Source organism: Delphinus delphis, chromosome 3 (genome assembly GCF_949987515.2).
Source record: "Delphinus delphis chromosome 3, mDelDel1.2, whole genome shotgun sequence".
NCBI classification, from domain to species: Eukaryota; Metazoa; Chordata; class Mammalia; order Artiodactyla; family Delphinidae; genus Delphinus; species Delphinus delphis.
Window position 1 is genome coordinate 64,857,442 of NC_082685.1, and position 19,642 is coordinate 64,877,083.

Consider the following 19,642-nt stretch of genomic DNA (forward strand, 5'->3'; position numbering starts at 1 on the left):
TAATTTAAAGATTTCAGTGACTTCCCTGGCAGTCCAGTGGTTAGGACTCTGCGCTTCCACTGCAGGGCACCTGGGTTCATCCCTGTTTGGGGAACTAAGATCCTGCATGCGATTTCAAATTTTACATAACAGTGGTTCTCAACTGGAGGTGTTCTGGGTGGTCACACCAACTGAAGAATGCTACTGGAATTTAGAGAGGAGCCAGGGATGTGTGGGATAGTCTGTGTAGTGCAGAACTATCTGCTCAAAATGACAATAGGGCCCCACTGAGAAACACTGTTCAACAACAAGAACAACAACAACAAATGCTGAGTCCTAGGGAAGACATCCTGCTGGAGTCAACTGAGGTAAAGCTCTTAAGATAGAAAGTTTTTAGAAGAGCTGTATCCAGGTGAACTGCCATGATCAAAAAATGCTCACACCAAATTCTATGAAATAACTTGCCTATATTCTTCAAAAAGAACAAGGTCGGGCTTCCCTGGTGGCGCAGTGGTTGAGAGTCCGCCTGCCGATGCAGGGGACACGGGTTCGTGCCCCGGTCCGGGAGGATCCCGCATGCCGCGGAGCGGCTGGGCCCGTGAGCCATGGCCGCTGAGGCTGCGAGTCCGGAGCCTGTGCTCTGCAACGGGAGAGGCCACAGCAGTGAGAGGCCCGCGTACCGCAGAAAAAAAAAAAAAGAACAAGGTCATGAAAGACAAAGAAAGACTAAGGAACTGCTCCAGATTAAGGAAGACTAAAAACATATACATACTACTACATGTAATGGCAGATGCTCATAGGGACCTGCTGTGTAGCTCGGGGAGCTCTTCTCAATACTCTATAATGACATGTATGGGAGGGGAATGTAGAGAAGAGTGGATATATGTGTATGTGTGGCCAATTCACTTTTCTGTACAGTAGAAACTAACACAACATTGTAGATGAACTATACTTCAATAAAAACAAAAAAAAGAAGCCTCACTAATACAATGGCATATATAATCATCAATTGTAGAACTTGGAATTTCAGTTCATTCTGATCTTAACCCAGTGTCTTTCCAAACTGAATATTGGCTAAGATGGGGCCACACTAATGAATAACACTTTCTTCTTATCTAGAAGTGAGTTGTAAGAACCACTGTAATTGTGCTGTTCCATTCACATGCATGCTTATCCCACAGTTCCCGCACAATATTTTTTTTTCAAAAGACACGGAGAATGTTGTTGTATAATGGAAGAAATAAATAGAACATTCTCAAGTAACTGATTTATTCATTTTAGGAGAGAGTATGTATAATGAAATGCATTTTTGCTCAGAAATGAAAAGGGTCCTCTCTGCTACTGTCAAACTTGTTTTTATAAACTCCTATTTTATATTTTATTTTGGTATATCAATCTTGAGTACTTTATTGTCAGGTCATCATTGGTAACCCCCTTCCCTATGACAGTACAGTGTGTACTCAATTTTGGAGTGTGGAAAATACATGTACTTGTTTTGTTTTTGTTTTGTTTTGTTTTGCAGTACACGGGCCTCTCACTGTTGCGGCCTCTCCCGTTGTGGAGCACAGGCTCCGGACACGCAGGCTCAGCGGCCATGGCTCATGGGCCCAGCCACTCTGCGGCATGTGGGATCTTCCCGGACCGGGGCACGAACCCGTGTCCCCTGCATCAGCAGGCGGACTCTCAGCCGCTGCGCCACCAGGGAAGCCCTTGTTTTGTACCTGTAGTTTGGATATATAGTTGACATCTTTGTGCTTTGGTGTTTCAAAACTTTTAAGGCTGTAATGAGGAGTCACATTTACAATCATCAATATATTCTCTACAATGAATATGCTCCCTTAATTAAATCACGATGCTGGAAACATACACACACACACACACACACACACACACACACACACACACAAACATGATGATTGAATGCAATCTGTGTGACCTTCAATTGGACCCTAGACCAGAGATCCAATCCATTTTTTTTCTTCTACTATAAAGGGCACTCTTAGGTCAAATGGAAAATTTGAATAACAGAACTGAATCAATGTTAATATACTGATTTTGATAATTATACTGTTGTCATATAAGAGAACGTCTTTACAAATTTAGGAAATACACAATGTAGTATTCTTAAGAAATACACACTGAAGTATTTCTCCAGATCTAAACCCAAGTGGGCTGTTATGATCTGAAAAATGCTCATTTGGGGGAAACAGTACATTATGCCTGTATTTAGCTTCAGAAAGTTCAAGAAAAAAATGAGGGAGAGATGATAAAGCAAATGTGGTAAAATGTTAGCATTTGTAGAATCTGGATAAAGGAAATTCACATATTCTTCAACTTTTCTTGCACTTTTTCTGTAAATCTGAATCATTAAAAAATATTTTAGACATATTACTAAAATGAATTCAAAAGGAAAACTGAAATTCTCACAAAAAAATAAGTGATCTGACTAAAGATAATGCTCTTATGAGCCACATGGTAAATCTGGCTTAGTGAAATGAAAACCAGTTAAATAAGTATTATTTAACCATTTTTTATATCTCACTTGCTGTTACCAAATCTTTGGAGGTTTCACCAGACAGCAAATTATAATTTAGGTTTTAACTTATTAACAATGGCAGTAAATTGTTTCACTTATCAAACATACATGTGCTTATTTTTTGCTAGACATTACATCACAAAATGAAGATACAGAAATAAATATAATAGTCTCTTAAGTACAGCACAGTAACTTTAGTTAATAATACTGTACTGCATACTTGAAAGTTGCTAATAGAATCTTAAAAGTACTCATCCCCCCCCAAAAAAATTTTTGTAACTATGTATGGGGACAGATTAACTAGACTTACTGTGGTGATCATTTCAAAGTATATATAAATACAGAGGACAGACAGCAGAAGCAAGAGCAACTACAATCCTGCAGCCTGTGGAACAAAAACCACATTCACAGAAAGATGAAAAGGCAGAGGGCTATGTACCAGATGAAGGAACAAGATAAAACCCCAGAAAAACAACTAAATGAAAGTGGAGATAGGAAACCTTCTAGAAAAGGAATTCAGAATAATGATAGTGAAGATGATCCAGGACCTCAGAAAAAGAATGGAGGCAAATATCGAGAAGATGCGAGAAATGTTTAACAGACGTAGAAAAATTAAAGAACAAACATGTAGAAGAATTAAAGAACAAACAAACAGAGATGAACAATACAATAAATGAAACGAAAAATACACTGGAAGAAATCAACAGCAGAATAACTGAGGCAAAAGAACAGATGAGTGATCTGGAAGACAGAATGGTGGAATTCACTGCCACGGAACAGAATAAAGAAAAAAGAATGAAAAGAAATGAAGACAGCCTAAGAGACCTCTGGGACAACGTTAAACGCAACAACATTCACATTATAGGGGTCCCAGAAGGAGAAGAGAGAGAGAAAGGACCTGAGAAAATATTTGAAGAGACTGTAGTCGAAAACTCCCCTAACATGGGAAAGGAAACAGCCACCCAAGTCCAGGAAGCACAGAGAGTCCCAGGCAGCATAAACCCAAGGAGAAACAAACACGCCAAGACACATAGTAATCAAATTGACAAAAATTAAAGACAAAGAAAAATTATCAAAAGCAACAAGGGAAAAATGACAAATAACATACAAGGGAACTCCCATAAGGTTAACAGTTGATTTCTCAGCAGAAACTCTACAAGCCAGAAGGGAGTGGCACAATATATTTAGTGATGAAAAGGAAGAACCTACAACCAAAACTACTCTACCCAGCAAGGATCTCATTCAGATTCGATGGAGAAATCAAAAGCTTTACAGACAAGCAAAAGCTAAGAGAATTCGGCACCACCAAGCCAGCTCTACAACAAATGCTAAAGGAACTACTCTAAGTGGGAAACACAAAAGAAGAAAAGGACTGACGAAAACAAACCCATAACAATTAAGAAAATAGTAATAGGAACATACATATTGATAATTACCTTAAATGTGAATGGATTAAATGCTCCAACCAAAAGACACAGGCTCGCTGAACGGATACAAAAATAAGACCCATATATATGCTTTCTACAAGAAACCCACTTCACACCTAGGGACACATACAAACTGAAAGTGAGGGGATGGAAAAAGATATTCCATGCAAATGGAAATCAAAAGAAAGCTGAAGTAGCAATACTCATATCAGATAAAATAGACTTTAAAATAAAGAATGTTATAAGAGACAAGGAAGGACACTATATAGTGATCAAGGGAACAATCCAAGAAGATATAACCATTATAAATATATATGCACTCAACACAGGAGCACCTCAATACATAAGGCAACTGCTAACAGTTATAAAAGTGGAAACAGTAACACAGTAATAGTGGGGGACTTTAACACCTCAGTTACACCAATGGACAGATCATCCAAACAGAAAATTAGTAAGGAAACACAAGCTTTAAATGACACAATAGACCAGATAGATTTGATATTTATAGGACATTCCAACCAAAAACAGATTACACTTTCTTCTCAAGTGCACATGGAACATTCTCCAGGATAGATCACATCTTGGGTCACAAATTAAGCCTCAGTAAATTTAAGAAAATTGAAATCATATCAAGCATCTTTTCTGACCACAACACTATGAGATCAGAAATCAATTACAGGGAAAAAAATGTTAAAAACACAAACACATGGAGGCTAAACAATACATTACTAAATAACCAAGAGATCATTGAAGAAATCAAAGAGAAAATCAAAAAATATCTAGAGACAAATGACAATGAAAACACAATGATTCAAGACCTATGGGATGCAGCAAAAGCAGTTCTAAGAGGGAAGTTTATAGCTACACAAGCCTACTTCAAGAAACAAGAAAAATCTCAAACAATCTAACCTTACACCTAAAGGAACTAGAGAAAGAAAACAAACAAAACCCACAGTTAGTAGAAGGAAAGAAATCATAAAGATAAGAGCAGAAATAAATGAAATAGAAACAAAGGAAACAATAGCAAAGATCATAAAACTAAAAACTGGTTCTGAGAAGATAAGCAAAATTGATAAACCATTAGCCAGACTCATCAAGAAAAAGAGGGAGAAGACTCAAATCAATAAAATTAGAAATGAAAAAGGAGAAGTTACAACAGATACCACAGAAATACAAAGCATCCTAAGAGACTACTACAAGCAACGCTATGCCAATAAAATGAACAACCTGGAAGAAATGGACAAATTCTTCGGAAGGTATATAACCTTCCAAGACTGAACCAGGAAGAAATATAAACAGACCAATCACAAGTAATGAAATTGAAACTGTGATTAAAAATCTTCCAGCAAACAAAAGTCCAGGACCAGATGGTTTCACAGGTGAATTCTATCAAACATTTAGAGAAGAGCTAACACCCATCCTTCTCAAACTCCTCCAAAAAATTGCAGAGGAAGGAACACTCCCAAACTCATTCTATGAGGCTACCAACACTCTGACACCAAAACCAGACAAAGATACTACAAAAAAAAGAAAATTACCAACCAGTATCACTGATGAATATAGACACAAAAATCCTCAACAAAATACTGGCAAACAGAATCCAACAACAAATTAAAAGGAGATATATATATATATATATATAATCATTATGTTGTATACTTGAAACTAATATAGTGTTATATGTCAACTATACCTCAATTAAAAAAAAAGTCTCCTCAGCTTCAAACAGTTCACAAGCTAGTGGAAAAGACAGATTAACCAAAAGTCCAACAAATAGTGGTTTAAGTAAGAGATTTAACTTTCTCACATATCAAGAAATATAGATTAAGGCAACCCTAGGCTACTGCAGGTCCTTAGTACCACCAAGGACCCAGGCTCTTCTTTTTTTTCCTGTTCTGCTCCTCTTCATGTATGGTTTCTGTCTTCACTGCAGCTGTCACATCACATCTGCATTCCAGGCAGGAAGAGGGGAAAAGGGCGAAAAAGAGAGTGCTAGCTCGGCCTCTGCCTTTTAACAGGAAAACAATAGCTTTACTGGAAGCAACATTCAGTAGACAGCTGCTTACACTGACCAGAAAGGTATCACATGGTCTGAGATATCACTTTTTTTCGTCCCCTGTCACACCGTACTCTGAACACAATTTTTCAGTTAGTGAGACAGAAAGGATATTGAGAGGCAACAACCCATTCACCCTTTTAGCTACACAACATGAATATGCACCCTTCTTCCGATATATAGAATACTACATCCGTTTACTACTTGACTCCTAAGATCTCATCCATGTTCAAATCAAGGATCTCTAGCTGATGTGCTAGCCTTTCCATTAGGTCCAGCTGTGGTTCACATGGTAGATACCTACTGGACCATAGTAAAGAATAAACAGGATACAGCAATAAAAACCTGGAATGGAAAACACATGGCAGTTACTGCTCCACAGCAAATCCTAAATCCTAAATCCTTCTGGACAGAGAAGCAAAAGCTCCTTGCTTTTGGCAGAGCAATAAACTCTAGTCAGCCAAACTGGCAACACCTAATCCTGTTTTCTTTTCTTTGGGGAGACCCAAAGACCCTCTATTGTCCACTGTCCTTCAAGGCTTCTGGTCTGTCCTCTGGGGGATCCAGATGGAGATATTACAAAAAATGCCCTTCTTTGAGGCTCTGAAGCTTTCATAACCCACTTCCTGTTGATATGAGTTAAGGGACCCAGGGATGGCCTTAAGAGTGAAAGAGAGCTAACCAAACTTGGGGTTTCTTGGCAATACAATTTATTCAAAAACTTTATAACTTCCAATCTATTTTTTTCCAGTCATTTTCATGTGCAAGTAGCCACAGGCAAACATGTTGACACAGTTACTAAGCATGAAGATTTTCATTCTCTGGTTATGGTCTCTATGCTGTCCCATCTCCTTAACTCTTAGCTTAATGGACACTTCTTAACACAATGAAAAACTATAGGCTCCAGTGAGTAAATGCATCATATATCTGACCTTTGTCTGGCAAATGAGAAAGCTTGGGGCACTGATCTTATATTAGAGCTAAAAGACCCCCTGCTTGTATTGGCTTTAGTTTTAGTGGATAGAAGCAACTGGCATTTTTAGGCCTGCAAGGCTCTAAATTATAGGACCCTCAATCAGATTCCAGGTTGTAGCAAGAAGTGTCCCTTCGCAGAGTAGTACTTCTTTCCATCTTTGCTTTGAAGACTGACTAGCGCAACCTGCATTAATCCTCTTTTTCAATATTTTGCTGAAAGCAGGAAGAAATAACAAGCACACACTGACATTCTGATTATATCCCTTATTGCTGTAGCTGTACTCCCAAAAAACAGTAAGTTGCACTAACCTTAAATTCACTACTACATAACAAGGGCCACCAGCTTAAGGCCTGTAATGGTCAGGTCCATGTTAACAACACTCCCCTCTATCCCTGTCTTCCATTCAACTAATTTCACATTTTAGGTTGTGTAATTTTCAGTATCTCACTTCTGGCAACAACTTCTGTTGTTCTTAGTTATAAGTAACAGAAGCTGACTCTGGCTAATGAGGCAGAAAAGGTATTCATTAACAGTTTATTGGTCTAACTCAAGGAATTACTGTGAAGGCTTAAGAATCAGGCAGGCTTGAGTCTAAGCTTCCAGGAACAATGTCCAAAGACATACCATAGAACTGGCCTGATGACAAAAACTGCTGCTGCCTATGGAGCACTAGAAATAACTACCACTATTTCTACCCTCATGGAGCACAACATGCTATACTTTGGATGTTGCCAGAAACTCAACTTTACTACATCTGTTCCTGCTACCACATCAATGACACTTCTGGATCAGTAACTTGACTCCGCAACCACTGATGCTAACTCCTGCCAGCAAAATGAGTTCTGTGCCAAGCCTCTTTTCTCAAGCTCACTTCCGAATACAGTACAGGTAGTGTGCTGCACCTATGTTAAATGCATGTGCCTGAGGTGCAAAGGAAACTGAGGAAATGAATATTCTAGATCCTATCCTGAGAATTTAGAACTCATAGAGATGGAAATTCCTGAAGTAAGACAAGGACATTCAAAAAGTGGTAAATAACCAGAAAAACTGTCAGATATTCATTACTCTATCCCTTCACACAATTTATCTTATTATGCAATCTTTGAAATCAAAAGGCATCCTACAATTGAATTTTTCTATATTCATTAATTGCTAATACTTTAATTAGGCCAAACATATTACAGTTATATTTACATGCAGTATACTATTTTTCACTGTGATTATTTTATTGATTATAAAATTCCTAACCTTGCTCTCTATATTAGATATCAAAGTACCAAAACAACATTAGTTTAGGAAGTTGTCAGATCTCAACAAGGAACCACACTAAGATCGTGATTTATTTCCTGTATTTTAGGCCCCTGAAAAAGCTTCTCTCTTATGGTCATATTAAATGTATCATTTAAAAATTAATTTCTTAAAATAAACATGTTTTAACTCAATTATGGCCCCAAATCAAAATTTAGGTCAAGATTTAAAAAAATAAATAAAAGAACAGAAGAGGAAGGTACATGTCCAAACTCATTTTTATGAGTCCAGCATTAGCCTAATACTAAAACCAAACAAGCACACTATTAAGAAAATTACAGGCCAATGTCCCAGTTGAACATAGATGCAAAAACCCTCAACAAAATGACAGCAAACTGAATTCAACAATACATTAAAAGGATCATATACCATGATCAAGTGGCATTTATTCCAGAGATGCAAGGATTTTTCAATATCAGCAAATAAACGTGATACACCACATCAATAAAATGAAGGATAAAAATCATATGATCATGTAATAAATGCCAAAAAAAGCATTTGACAAAATTCAACATCTGTTTATGACAAAAACCTCTCAACAAAGTGAGTACAGAGGGAATATACCTCAACATAATGAAGACCATATATGAGAAGCCTACAGCTAACATCATACTCAATGGTGAAAACCTGAAAGCTTTCCCTCTAAGATCAGGAACAAGACAAGGATGCCTACCCACTACTTTCATTCAACACAATTTTGCAAGTCCTAGCCAGAGCAACCAGGCAAGAAAAAGAAATACAGGCATCCAAATTGGAAAGAAGTAAAACTGTCACTGTTTGAACATGACATGACATTACATAAAGAAAATCCTAAAGAATCCACCAAGAAACTGTTAGAACTAATAAACAAATTTGGTAAAGTTGTAGGATACAAAAGCAATACAAAAAAATCTGTTGCATTTCTATACACTAATAATGAATGGAATAAACATCAGAAAGAGCAATTAAGAAAAAAACCCTATTAACAATTGCATACAAATGAATAAAATATCTAGGAATATATTTAACCAAGGAGGGAGAGACTGGTACCCTGAAAACTATAAGACACTGATGAAAGAAACTGAAAACACAAATAAATGGAAAGATATTGTGTCCTCATGGATTGGAAGAATTAATATTATCATTAAAATGTCCATACTACCAAAGGCAATCTACACATTCAATGCAATTTTTTTTTTTTTTTTTTTTGAGTTACGCGGGCCTCTCACTGTTGTGGCCTCTCCCGTTGCGGAGCACAGGCTCCAGATGCGCAGGCTCAGCGGCCATGGCTCATGGGCCCAGCCGCTCCGCGGCATGTGGGATCTTCCCAGACCAGGTCACAAACCCGTGTCCCCTGCATCGGCAGGCGGACTCTCAACCACTGCGCCACCAGAGAAGCTCTCAATGCAATTCTTATCAACATTTCAATGCCATTTTTCACATAAACAGAACAAACAATCCTAAAATTTGTAACATGAAAGACCCTGAATAGCCAAAACAATCTTGAGAAAGAACAAGGCTGACAATATCACACTTCCTCATTTCAAACTATACTACAAATCTATAACAATCAAAACAGTATGGTATTGGCATAAAAGAAAAACAGCACACAACAACCACCAAAAATGGAACACACAGACACAGAGAAAAGATCTGTGGTTGTCAAAGGTAGGATCAGGGTGTGTGTGTGAAACAGGTGAGGCTGGTCAAAAAGTATAAACTTCGAGTTATAAGACAGATAAGCTCTGGTGATGCAATGTACAGCATGGTAACTATAGTTAAAAATACTGTATTGTACACTACAAAGCTACAGTAATCAAAACAGTGTGGTATTGGCACAAAAACAAACATGGATCAATGGAACAGAATAGAGAGCCCAGAAATAAATCCATATACCTATGGTCAAATCTTTGACAAAAGAAGCAAGAATATATAATGGAAAACAGTCTCTTCAGCAAGTGGTGCTGGGAAAGTTGGACAGGTGCATGTAAAATAATGAGGTTAGAACACACCCTCACACCACACACAAAAAATAAACTTCAAATGCCTTAAAGACTTAGACATAAGACATGACACCATAAAACTCCTAGAAGAGAAGAGAGGCAAAGCATTTTCTGACATAGATCATATCAATGTTTTCTTAGGTCAGTCTCCTAAGGCAATAGAAATAAAAGCAAAAATAAACAAATGGGACCTAATCAAAGTTACAAGCTTTTGTACAGCAAAGTAAACCATAAACAAAATGAAAAGACAACCTACAGACTGGGAGAAAATATCTGCAAATGATATGACTGACAAGGGCTTAATTTCCAAAATATACCAACAGTTCACAAAACTCAACAATTAAAACAAACCCAATTGAAAAACGGGCAAAAGATCTAAATAGACATTTCTCCAAAGACATACAGATGACCAATAGGCACATGAAAATCTGCTCAACATCACTAATCATTAGAGAAATGCAAATCAAAACTACAGTGAGGTACCACCTCACACCAGTCAGAAGGGCCATCAGGAAAAAATTTACAAATAACAAATGCTGGAGAGGGTGTGGAAAAAAGAGAACCCTCCTACTTGTTGGTAGGAATGTAAATTGGTGCAGCCACTACAGAAAACAGTATGAAGGTGCCTCAAAAAACTAAAAATAGACTGGGTCGTTCGCCTGCGAGTCGCAGAGGCACCTGCTGCAGCTGCCGCATCTCTGAGCATGGCTGACAGCAAGCCCAAGCCCCCCAAGTCTGCCAACAAGACGCCCCCCAAGTCCCCAGGGGACCCCACGAAGGACAAGGCAGCCAAGAGGCTGTCACTAGAGTTGGAGGACGCCAGCGAAGGGGGAGCCACCACGGCCCGGAGCCCAGCGCCCTGGAGGAGGTTTACGGTGCACTGGTACACCAGAGCCACCTGTAAGGAGATGCATGGCAAGAACTGGTCCAAGCTGTGCAGGGACTGCCAGGTGATCGATGGCAGGAACATGACCGTCACCGACATGGACATCATCTTCAGCAAGATCAAGGGCAAGTCCTGCAGGACCATCACATTTGAGCAGTTCAAGGAGGCTCTGGAGGAGCTGGCCAAGAAGAGATTCAAAGACAAGAGCCGTGAGGAGGCCACCCAAGAGGTGCACAGGCTCACTGAGGGCAAGGCCCCCATCATTTCGGGGGTGACGAAAGCCATCTCCTCGCTCACCGTGTCACGGCTCACGGACACCACCAAGTTCACGGGCTCCACAAGGAGTGCTTCGACCCGTCCAGAAGGCGCAAGGGCAGGGCGGGCCACGTGGACCTGGTGGACGAGTCAGGCTATGTGCCGGGCTACAAGCACGCGGACACCTACGACCAGAAGGTGCAGGGGAACAAGAAGCCGGTGGGGCCTTCTCCTGTCGCCCGGTCCCCCCCGCCGCCTCACACTTCGTTATATTCCTGTGCTTGCAGGCAGAACTCTGACCCAGGGCTGGACAGCCGCGGAGGCACCAGGCCTCCCTCCCCGGCGGACCCGCACTCCCCTCGACCCCAGCTTTGGCCCCGACTCACCTTTCCTAACACAACTGCCTCGTCCCTGCCAGGAAGTGGGCAGATGACCCTTTCCAAAGTGTCTCCCAGGGCCAGACCACACCGGCCACTGGTTTGCAGCAAAGGGGGTGTTTTAAAGGAGCTGGTGGGCAGACGCTGTCTGGGGGTGCTGACCCGCAAGCGCCAAGGCACCAACCAGCAGCACCGATAAAGCAGACGGAGCCCTGACAGGGCGCCGCAGTGCCCAGAGAGCACCACGCAGGTATGGGAGGCAGGGCACACCGTGCACGCTTGCACACCCACGCACACATGCACGCACATACATTCACCCACGCATGCACCTACGCACACACTCGCTAAGCACCCACAACACACGCACACGCACACACGTAGCTACGCACGCACCCACGCACGCACACGCATGCACCCACACGCGCTCAGGCACACAAACCGACGACCAGGTCTGCGCTGATGGCGGGCGCCGAGCTGAGGCCTGCAGTGCAAAGGAAGAAGCCTCCTCTGTCGCTCAAAGTGACTTGAAGTGTGATGTCACAAGATTTCAAAATGGAAACTAAGGGCAATTCATTTCGCTTCTCTGAGAAGAAACAGGAAACAGTGATGCATGTTTATTCTCAGAATGGCTCAGGGAAGACTCAGAATATTCCGTCTCTGTGACTCCCTCCCAATGGCCCCTGTCTCCCGGTCCTGAGCGGGGAAGACCCCCAGGGGCCGGGCCCTGGACTAGAGGCTGCGGGTGGCCTGCCGGCTCTCTCCTTGCTCCTCTGGCCGCTGTGGTTCCTCTGGCCTCTCTGGAACCTCCGTGAGCAGCCTTCCCCGTCCTCCCTGCCCTGGAGTGCAGAAACCGCAGGGCAGGGCCAGGCCAGGGGAGGGCCAGGGGAGGGCCAGAGGCCGGCAGCATCTGCAGGGTTTGGTTTCTCTGAGAGGCCAGAGGTGGGGCCTCCTGCTGTCACAGTGGGCCCTTGGCAATGTGTCCCTTTGCATGGACATGGCCACAGCCTGGCGGGTAATGCTCTGGGCCCTGTGGTCCTGGTTTTGGTCCTGGGGGAAGCCCATGGCAGCCCCTGGGGAATGTTTCCCAGGAATCCAACTGCCCTGCCACTATCTGTCCTGTGTCCAGGGCAGCAGGCCAGTTAGGGGCACCCCTCCATGGACACATGGCCTGGCCCACGGCACAGGTGGCCGTGAGTGCCACAGCACTGCCATGGCAGGTACGTTGGTCACAGCTGGACCTGGGAGACCCCGCCCACCCACACAGAGGGGCTCAGGCCAGCGCTCCCAGCCGACACGGCCACTCGCACGGGGCTCCCCCTGGGATGGCAGCGGCCTCTGCAGGCAGCTTCGTCCTGAGGTCCTGGCACCTCACCACACTGTCACCCAAGAAGTGATGGAGCACAGGTTGGGGGTCACTGCGAGGATGTGAATCGCTGCCGTCTAGAAAGTTTCTAAAACTTGGGGATCCGAACCTGCCCGGCCAGGCCCCCAATCCACCACCAGGAAACTGAGGCCCGAGGGCTGGGGGAAAGCAGGCAGGACACCGACCCCCACCCTAGGCTCCTCTCCTCCCTCCAGAGGCAAGAGTCACCTGGGGAATCACATCTGCAGAGAACTCTGAACGTGCAGAGTGTTTCTGAGCACTAAGTTCATCACAGATGGGAAAGCCCGTGTTCCAGGGTCAGCCGGTTCCTCTCCGTGGACTCGGGACAGGACTCCTCCCCAGACCCATGCTCTACCCATTCGCTGCGGGTCTCTGCCTGCCTGACAGCCCGGCGCCCCCCCCCGCAGCCGTCCCACAGCAGGACCCTGGAGTCCAGCCCTCCCAGCTGGTCAGGGGCTGGCCTGCCCGGGAGCACACGGGAGGTGGTCTGAGCAGAAGAAACCACGCCAGTGGCATCCTGGGACGCTTCCTCACGCTGCCCCCACCCCAGGGCCGGCCTGCAGGGCCGACACCACCCGCTGCAGGAAACCATCTTCCCGATGGTTACAGCAGCACCTCCTCCTTGGGTTAAGGAAAGTCAACTGCACACAGCTGCCCCCGTGGCCATCCCTGCCTCAGCCCCACACTTGCGGGCTCCCAAACTGCTGAGGCCGAGGTGTCCAGGTGGGTCTCAGGTGTCCCCAACCCGCCTGAGGCTTCTTTCCCAAAGTGTAGCTCTGGAAGCACATCTCCCGCTCAGGGCAGGAGGAAGCGGTGGCCCCCTCCCCGTCGGCTCTATCACGGCATCTGTGTGTAGCCCCAACACAGCACATCGCTCGGGCTCCAAGCTCTGCACAGACACACATGCCTCCCTCAGGCTCTGGACACTGTGGACACACAGGCAAGTGTGCATCTTTGCTACATGTTCTATGCAATACCCATTCGCTTCTACTAACTGCGGTTAACTAGGAACTACATGTCTCTCTGTGAACAAAGGAAACTGCACAGCAAGCCCACCAGGAAGCAGGGACCCGTGGTCAGGGCGAACCATGCTGACTGCGCCGAGTGCTGGGACAGCAGAGCAAGCGTTTGAGAACACTGATCGCACCACAGCACTTATTTATTTCTACTTAATGCTCTAGGATAAGCAACTAGACGGTGGTCAGTTCACCAAAATTGAAGTTCAAATTACGTAAGTTTAAAATATTATAGGAAGAGATCTATATTTATACTGGAGTATTTTTTTTTTAAAAAGATGTTGGGTAGGAGTTTATTAATTAATTAATTTTTGCTGTGTTGGGTCTTCGTTTCTGTGCGAGGGCTTTCTCTAGTTGTGGCAAGCGGGGGCCACTCTCCATCACGGTGCGCAGGCCTCTCACTACCGTGGCCTCTCGTTGCGGAGCACAAGTTCCAGACGCGAGGCTCAGTAGTTGTGGCTCACAGGCCTAGTTGCTCCGCGGCATGTAGGATCCTCCCAGACCAGGGCTCAAACCCGTGTCCCCTGCATTAGCAGGCAGATTCTCAACCACTGTGCCACCAGGGAAGCTCCCCATAGTGGAGTATTTTTCCACCTCGAATATCCTCAGTCTTAAGGTTTGAGGCCGATGAAAATTACAGTCAGGAAGAGGCACGCGGAGCTCCAGCGGCATCGCCTCCTGTCTAAGCTGCTCTATGTCCACGCCCCAGTGGCTAAGAACTCAGGGCAGGCCGTGGCGTCCCTCTGAAGCACCAAGTGGACAGAGGCTCACACACCCAAAGCCTCGGCCTGCTCAGCCACCGGCTGTCATGAATCAAGTTTTAACAGCACACAGCCCCACCATGCACCGCGCAACGCCTGTGGCTGCTTCTCTGGCTACGCCGGCGGCAGGGAGAAGATAAGTCACAGATGCCATGGCCTACGAAACCTACAGCAGTCACCGCCTGGACCTTTAGGGGAGGCTGCTGGTGCTGCCTCCACCCCTGAGGTCCCAGCAGGCTCCTTCCTCTGGGAGTGTTCCCACACAAGCTGGCACACCCCGTCCCACAGTGCACGCAGGTGGGGACACTGCAGTCCCCTGTCCGTACGATCAGGTTGACAATTCAGCTGTACTGTGAAGTCACCACGAGGCTAGAATGTCCTTAGAATGCTGACCCTGAGTAGCTTCCCTCCAATGACTGACTACTGAGCGCTCTGTGAAGTCCCGTGGCTTGGGCGTGTGGAGAGTGTGGCTGGTGGTTGCCCGGCACTTTGAGATGCTTTGTTTAACTCTCTCTCTTCCCCAAACCAAGCCAAACAACAAAGGAAACGCACGTAACTCAAATTTGAAAGGGAGCATATGCTACTAGTTTGAACTAAGTTTTTTTCAGGAAAGGGAAATAAATGTATATATAGATGGGGGGGGGAGCTAAAAATAGAGTTGCCATAAGATCCAGCAATCCTACTCCTGGGCATATATTTTAAACTATAATATGAAAAGATTCATACACCCCTATGTTTATAGCAACACTATTCACAATAACCAAGACACAGAAGCAACCTAAATGTTCATCAACAGATGAATGCATAAAGAAGATGTGGTATAAATACACAGTGGAATACTACTCAAACACAAAAAATAATAAAATAATGCCATTTGCAGCAACATAGATGGATCTAAAGATTATCATACTAAGTGAAGTCAGAAACAGAAAGACAAATACCATATGATATCACTTACATGTGGAATCTAAAATATGACATAAATAAACTTATCTAGAAACAGAAACAGACTCACGGACATAGAGAACAGACTTGTGGTTGCCAAAGGGGAGGGCCGGTATGGGAGGGATGGACTGGGAATTTGGGATTAGCAGATGCAAACTACTATAAATAGAATGGATAAACAACAAAGTCCTACTGTATAGCACAGGGAACTATATTCAATATCCTGTAATAAACCATAATGGAAAAGAATATGAAAAAGAATGTATATATGTATAACTGAATCACTTTGCTGTACAGCAGAAATTAACATAACATTGTAAATCAACTACTTCAATAAAATAAATGTTAAAAATACTGTATTGTGTATTTGAAAGATGCTAACAGTAAATCTTAAAAGTTCTCATCACAAGAAAAAAATTTGTCACTGTATATGGTCATGGATATTAACTAAAAACTTACTGTGGTAATCATTTCACTATATACACATATATGTTGTATACATAATGAAATGATTATATATAACCATTATGTTGCACACCTAAAACTAATACAATGTTGTATGTTAACTGTCAATTAAAAAAAATCTTTCAATGGCATGGTTTGTAAGAGTGTGAAAATCACAGAGGCATTTAGGATATAAATAATTTATAGGACATTAAAATATTTAACTCTGCAATTATAAAAAGTCTCTAAATATATAAAACACAAAAATACAAATGAGTTTAAATAGACAACTTGCATACAAAATTTTCTTTTTTTATAATTAATTTTTTATTGGAGTATAGTTGCTTTACAATGTTGTTAGTTTCTACTGTACAGCAAAGTGAATCACCTATATATATATATACACACATATATGTATATATATACACATATATGTGTGTGTGTATATATATATATATATATATATATGTATATATATATATACACACACACACATACATATATATATACATACACCTCCTTTTGGATTTCCTTCCCATTTAGGTCACCGCAGAGCACTGAGTAGAGTTCCCTGAGCTATAAGGCAGGTTCTCATTAGTTATCTATTTTATACATAGTATCAATAGTGTATATATGTCAATCCCAAACTCCCAATTCATCCCACCCTCCCCCGTCCCCCCTTGGTGTCCATACATTTGTTCTCTATGTCTGTGTCTCTACTTCTGTTTTGCAAATAAGATGATCTATACCATTTTTTCTAGATTCCACATATATGCGTTAATATGCGATATTTGTTTTTCTCTTTCTGACTTACTTCACTCTGTATGACAGTCTCTAGGTCCATCCACGTCTCTACAAATGACCCAATTTTGTTCCTTTTTATAGCTGAGTAATATTCCATTGTATACAGGTATCACATTCTTCTTTATCCGTTCCTCTGTTGATGGACATTTAGGTTGCTCAAAATTGTTTTCTTTAAGAACCTCTTCCTGACCCACCAAGTTTGGGATTTGGAGCTCTGCCTATGTACCTGAACAGCCCCTCTACCTCTCCTGATATGGCAGCCAAAGGACTGTGACTGAACACTTTATTGTTTATCTTCTAATACGGTGCTGTAAGTTCCATAAAGACTGACCACTGTTCTATTCTTAGTGCCTAGCACAACAGGTATTGAATAAATGGTTGTTGAATCACATTAACCTACCTTAGAATACAAACTATAAAGATAGTTTAGGGCAAAGACGAATATAAAAAACCAAAGGACAGAAGTTTAAAAACACATCTGAAATAAAGAATAGCTTCCTAGAGCTTTTTTTTCTCTTTCAGTACTGTTCTTTATTATTTTCCAATTAAAAAAAAACACCTTATTTTACAATCACTTAGGTAACACAATGCAGACAAAGAATATATTTAACCTTTTTTTCTTCAGCAATATCCACTCTGTGAAATATGGAGAAGACTCATGATATAGGCCTCTGATCTCAAAGAGCTCAAATTCTGGGGACCTTGTTAAATATGCAGATATCCTCTGCTTTTCTGCACAAGCACATTAGCCAGAAAATATGTCTTCTTAAAGCCTCTGACCTTGAAGCACATATCGCAAAAAACTCCTTCCATCCATAGGCAGAAACGTTTATCCATCATCCTCCTTCTTTACTAGCTCATCATTCATCCCACCCATGTTTGTTTTAATTCTCAGCAATATCATATTGCTCTCTGGTGACTTTGAGATCCTTTGTAGGTGGCATGAATGCTAAAATGGTTGCATTGTGGTACATCAAATCCATGGTATGAGATTATTCATCCATTTAAAACAAACAAAACGAAAAACAGCATGCTACGTGTTCTTTAAACCCTGTCTAAATGGTGTGCTGCATAAAATCTTGTAAAAGGATAAGAAAAGGAAGAAAAGCAACTGTCCAAAGGTCCAAAGTATATTGAACCACTAGGGAGAAAAATGATGATGGAACAATAAAGGTAAACTCTGGATCAGAAAGGGCATTTTTTCCTACAATTAACGAATATTCATGAATAACTATAGATAAAATAATGAGTGAGACAGTTCCTGCCTCAGGGAGTCTGATATCTAGCACCAGAGAGAGAAATAAGGCACATATACACATCACAAAGATAATACCCAATGGCAAGCTGGGTAAATAATCTGAAGGGAGATTACAAGGTACCATGAGAGCATATGAAAAGGGTATATACTGTTTTTAAAAAAATGTATCACACATGTTCAGAAGCATGTTCCTATTTTGTTTGTCTTACATATATACCAGACAGGAAGTTAAAAAAACATGGATAATGCTACTCAGAAACTAAGTAAATATGTAGCCCTAAAGTCTTGAGTTTTCTTGGTACCATCTATAACCATACATTTGGTTACTGTCTATAGAATATATGTTTCATAAAGGCCAACACTGAAACCAGTTGACCAATATCCATATTAGAAAGAGGGCTTTGAAAATGTCAGTAGTCAATGACAAAGCAAGTATAGAAAAATACTGAAATTAACTCATTGTTCTAAGTCATAGTTAGTTTTCACTTTTCTACAGAAAACCTAGGAAGGCTAGAATGGACCAATGATGAGACTGATATGAATTAAAATTTATGATTAATCCAAATTCATGTACCTGTGATCATACCAAAAAAAATAAAAATACAAAAAAAGTAGGGAATGCTTGGAAAGAAAATAGTTTTCCCAATATTTTTGAGATTTTAAAAATAAGGAGTTTTTCTCAAATGATGAAATTATTATATCTATAATAAAGAATAGTGAAATTATCTTCAAGGATAAGGAAAGCAGTCTTTTTTAAAAGGAAAAAAAGAGAAATTATTTAGGATAAAGAGTTCTTTCTGCTACTCAGTAGTTAATTTCCACTGTAGATATTACTTAGAAGGGAGAAAAAAAGAGATGGATTGAGAATTTACGCATACAGGTAATTAATTTTGCAGATGAAGTTTCATTTCATTATTTTCAGTTTCTATTATTTTTCATGTTGGGACTTTATCTGATCTTTTTTAGAGATACACAGTCATAACTCTATTTTCTAGGCAAGCAGAATTTTAATTCCTCTCACTTCTGTATGTCAGTAAAGACATTGCTAAAATATGTGGAGGAATTTTACTTAAAGTAAGTTCTTAAAACAGATTAAAGACTCAAATTTGTTCTATCTTAAACCCATAGGAATAAAGTAGGAAAAAGAGACCCATATATAACTTAACAGAAAGAATGAGGCCTTTATTAAGGCAATATAGCATTAGATACTAATAATCATGTACGAGTCAAAATTTTCAATCTTGTGGA

At 41.6% G+C, this 19,642-nt stretch overlaps 1 protein-coding gene and 1 pseudogene across 2 annotated transcripts in view; one reads left to right on the forward strand and one right to left on the reverse strand.

The window, feature by feature from the left end:
* LYRM7 (LYR motif containing 7) overlaps positions 1-19,642 on the reverse strand; it is a 47,418-nt gene that overhangs the window by 5,789 nt on the left and 21,987 nt on the right. The window contains exon 5 of one of the 2 annotated variants that reach the window (XM_060008914.1): positions 445-619. The exons of the other annotated variant lie outside the window; for it this stretch is intronic. Coding sequence (XP_059864897.1) covers positions 445-619 — 175 coding nt within the window. The remainder of the gene's footprint in view (positions 1-444; positions 620-19,642) is intronic. 2 annotated transcript variants of the gene reach the window in all.
* Positions 10,969-11,981, forward strand: LOC132421617 (tubulin polymerization-promoting protein pseudogene; annotated as a pseudogene).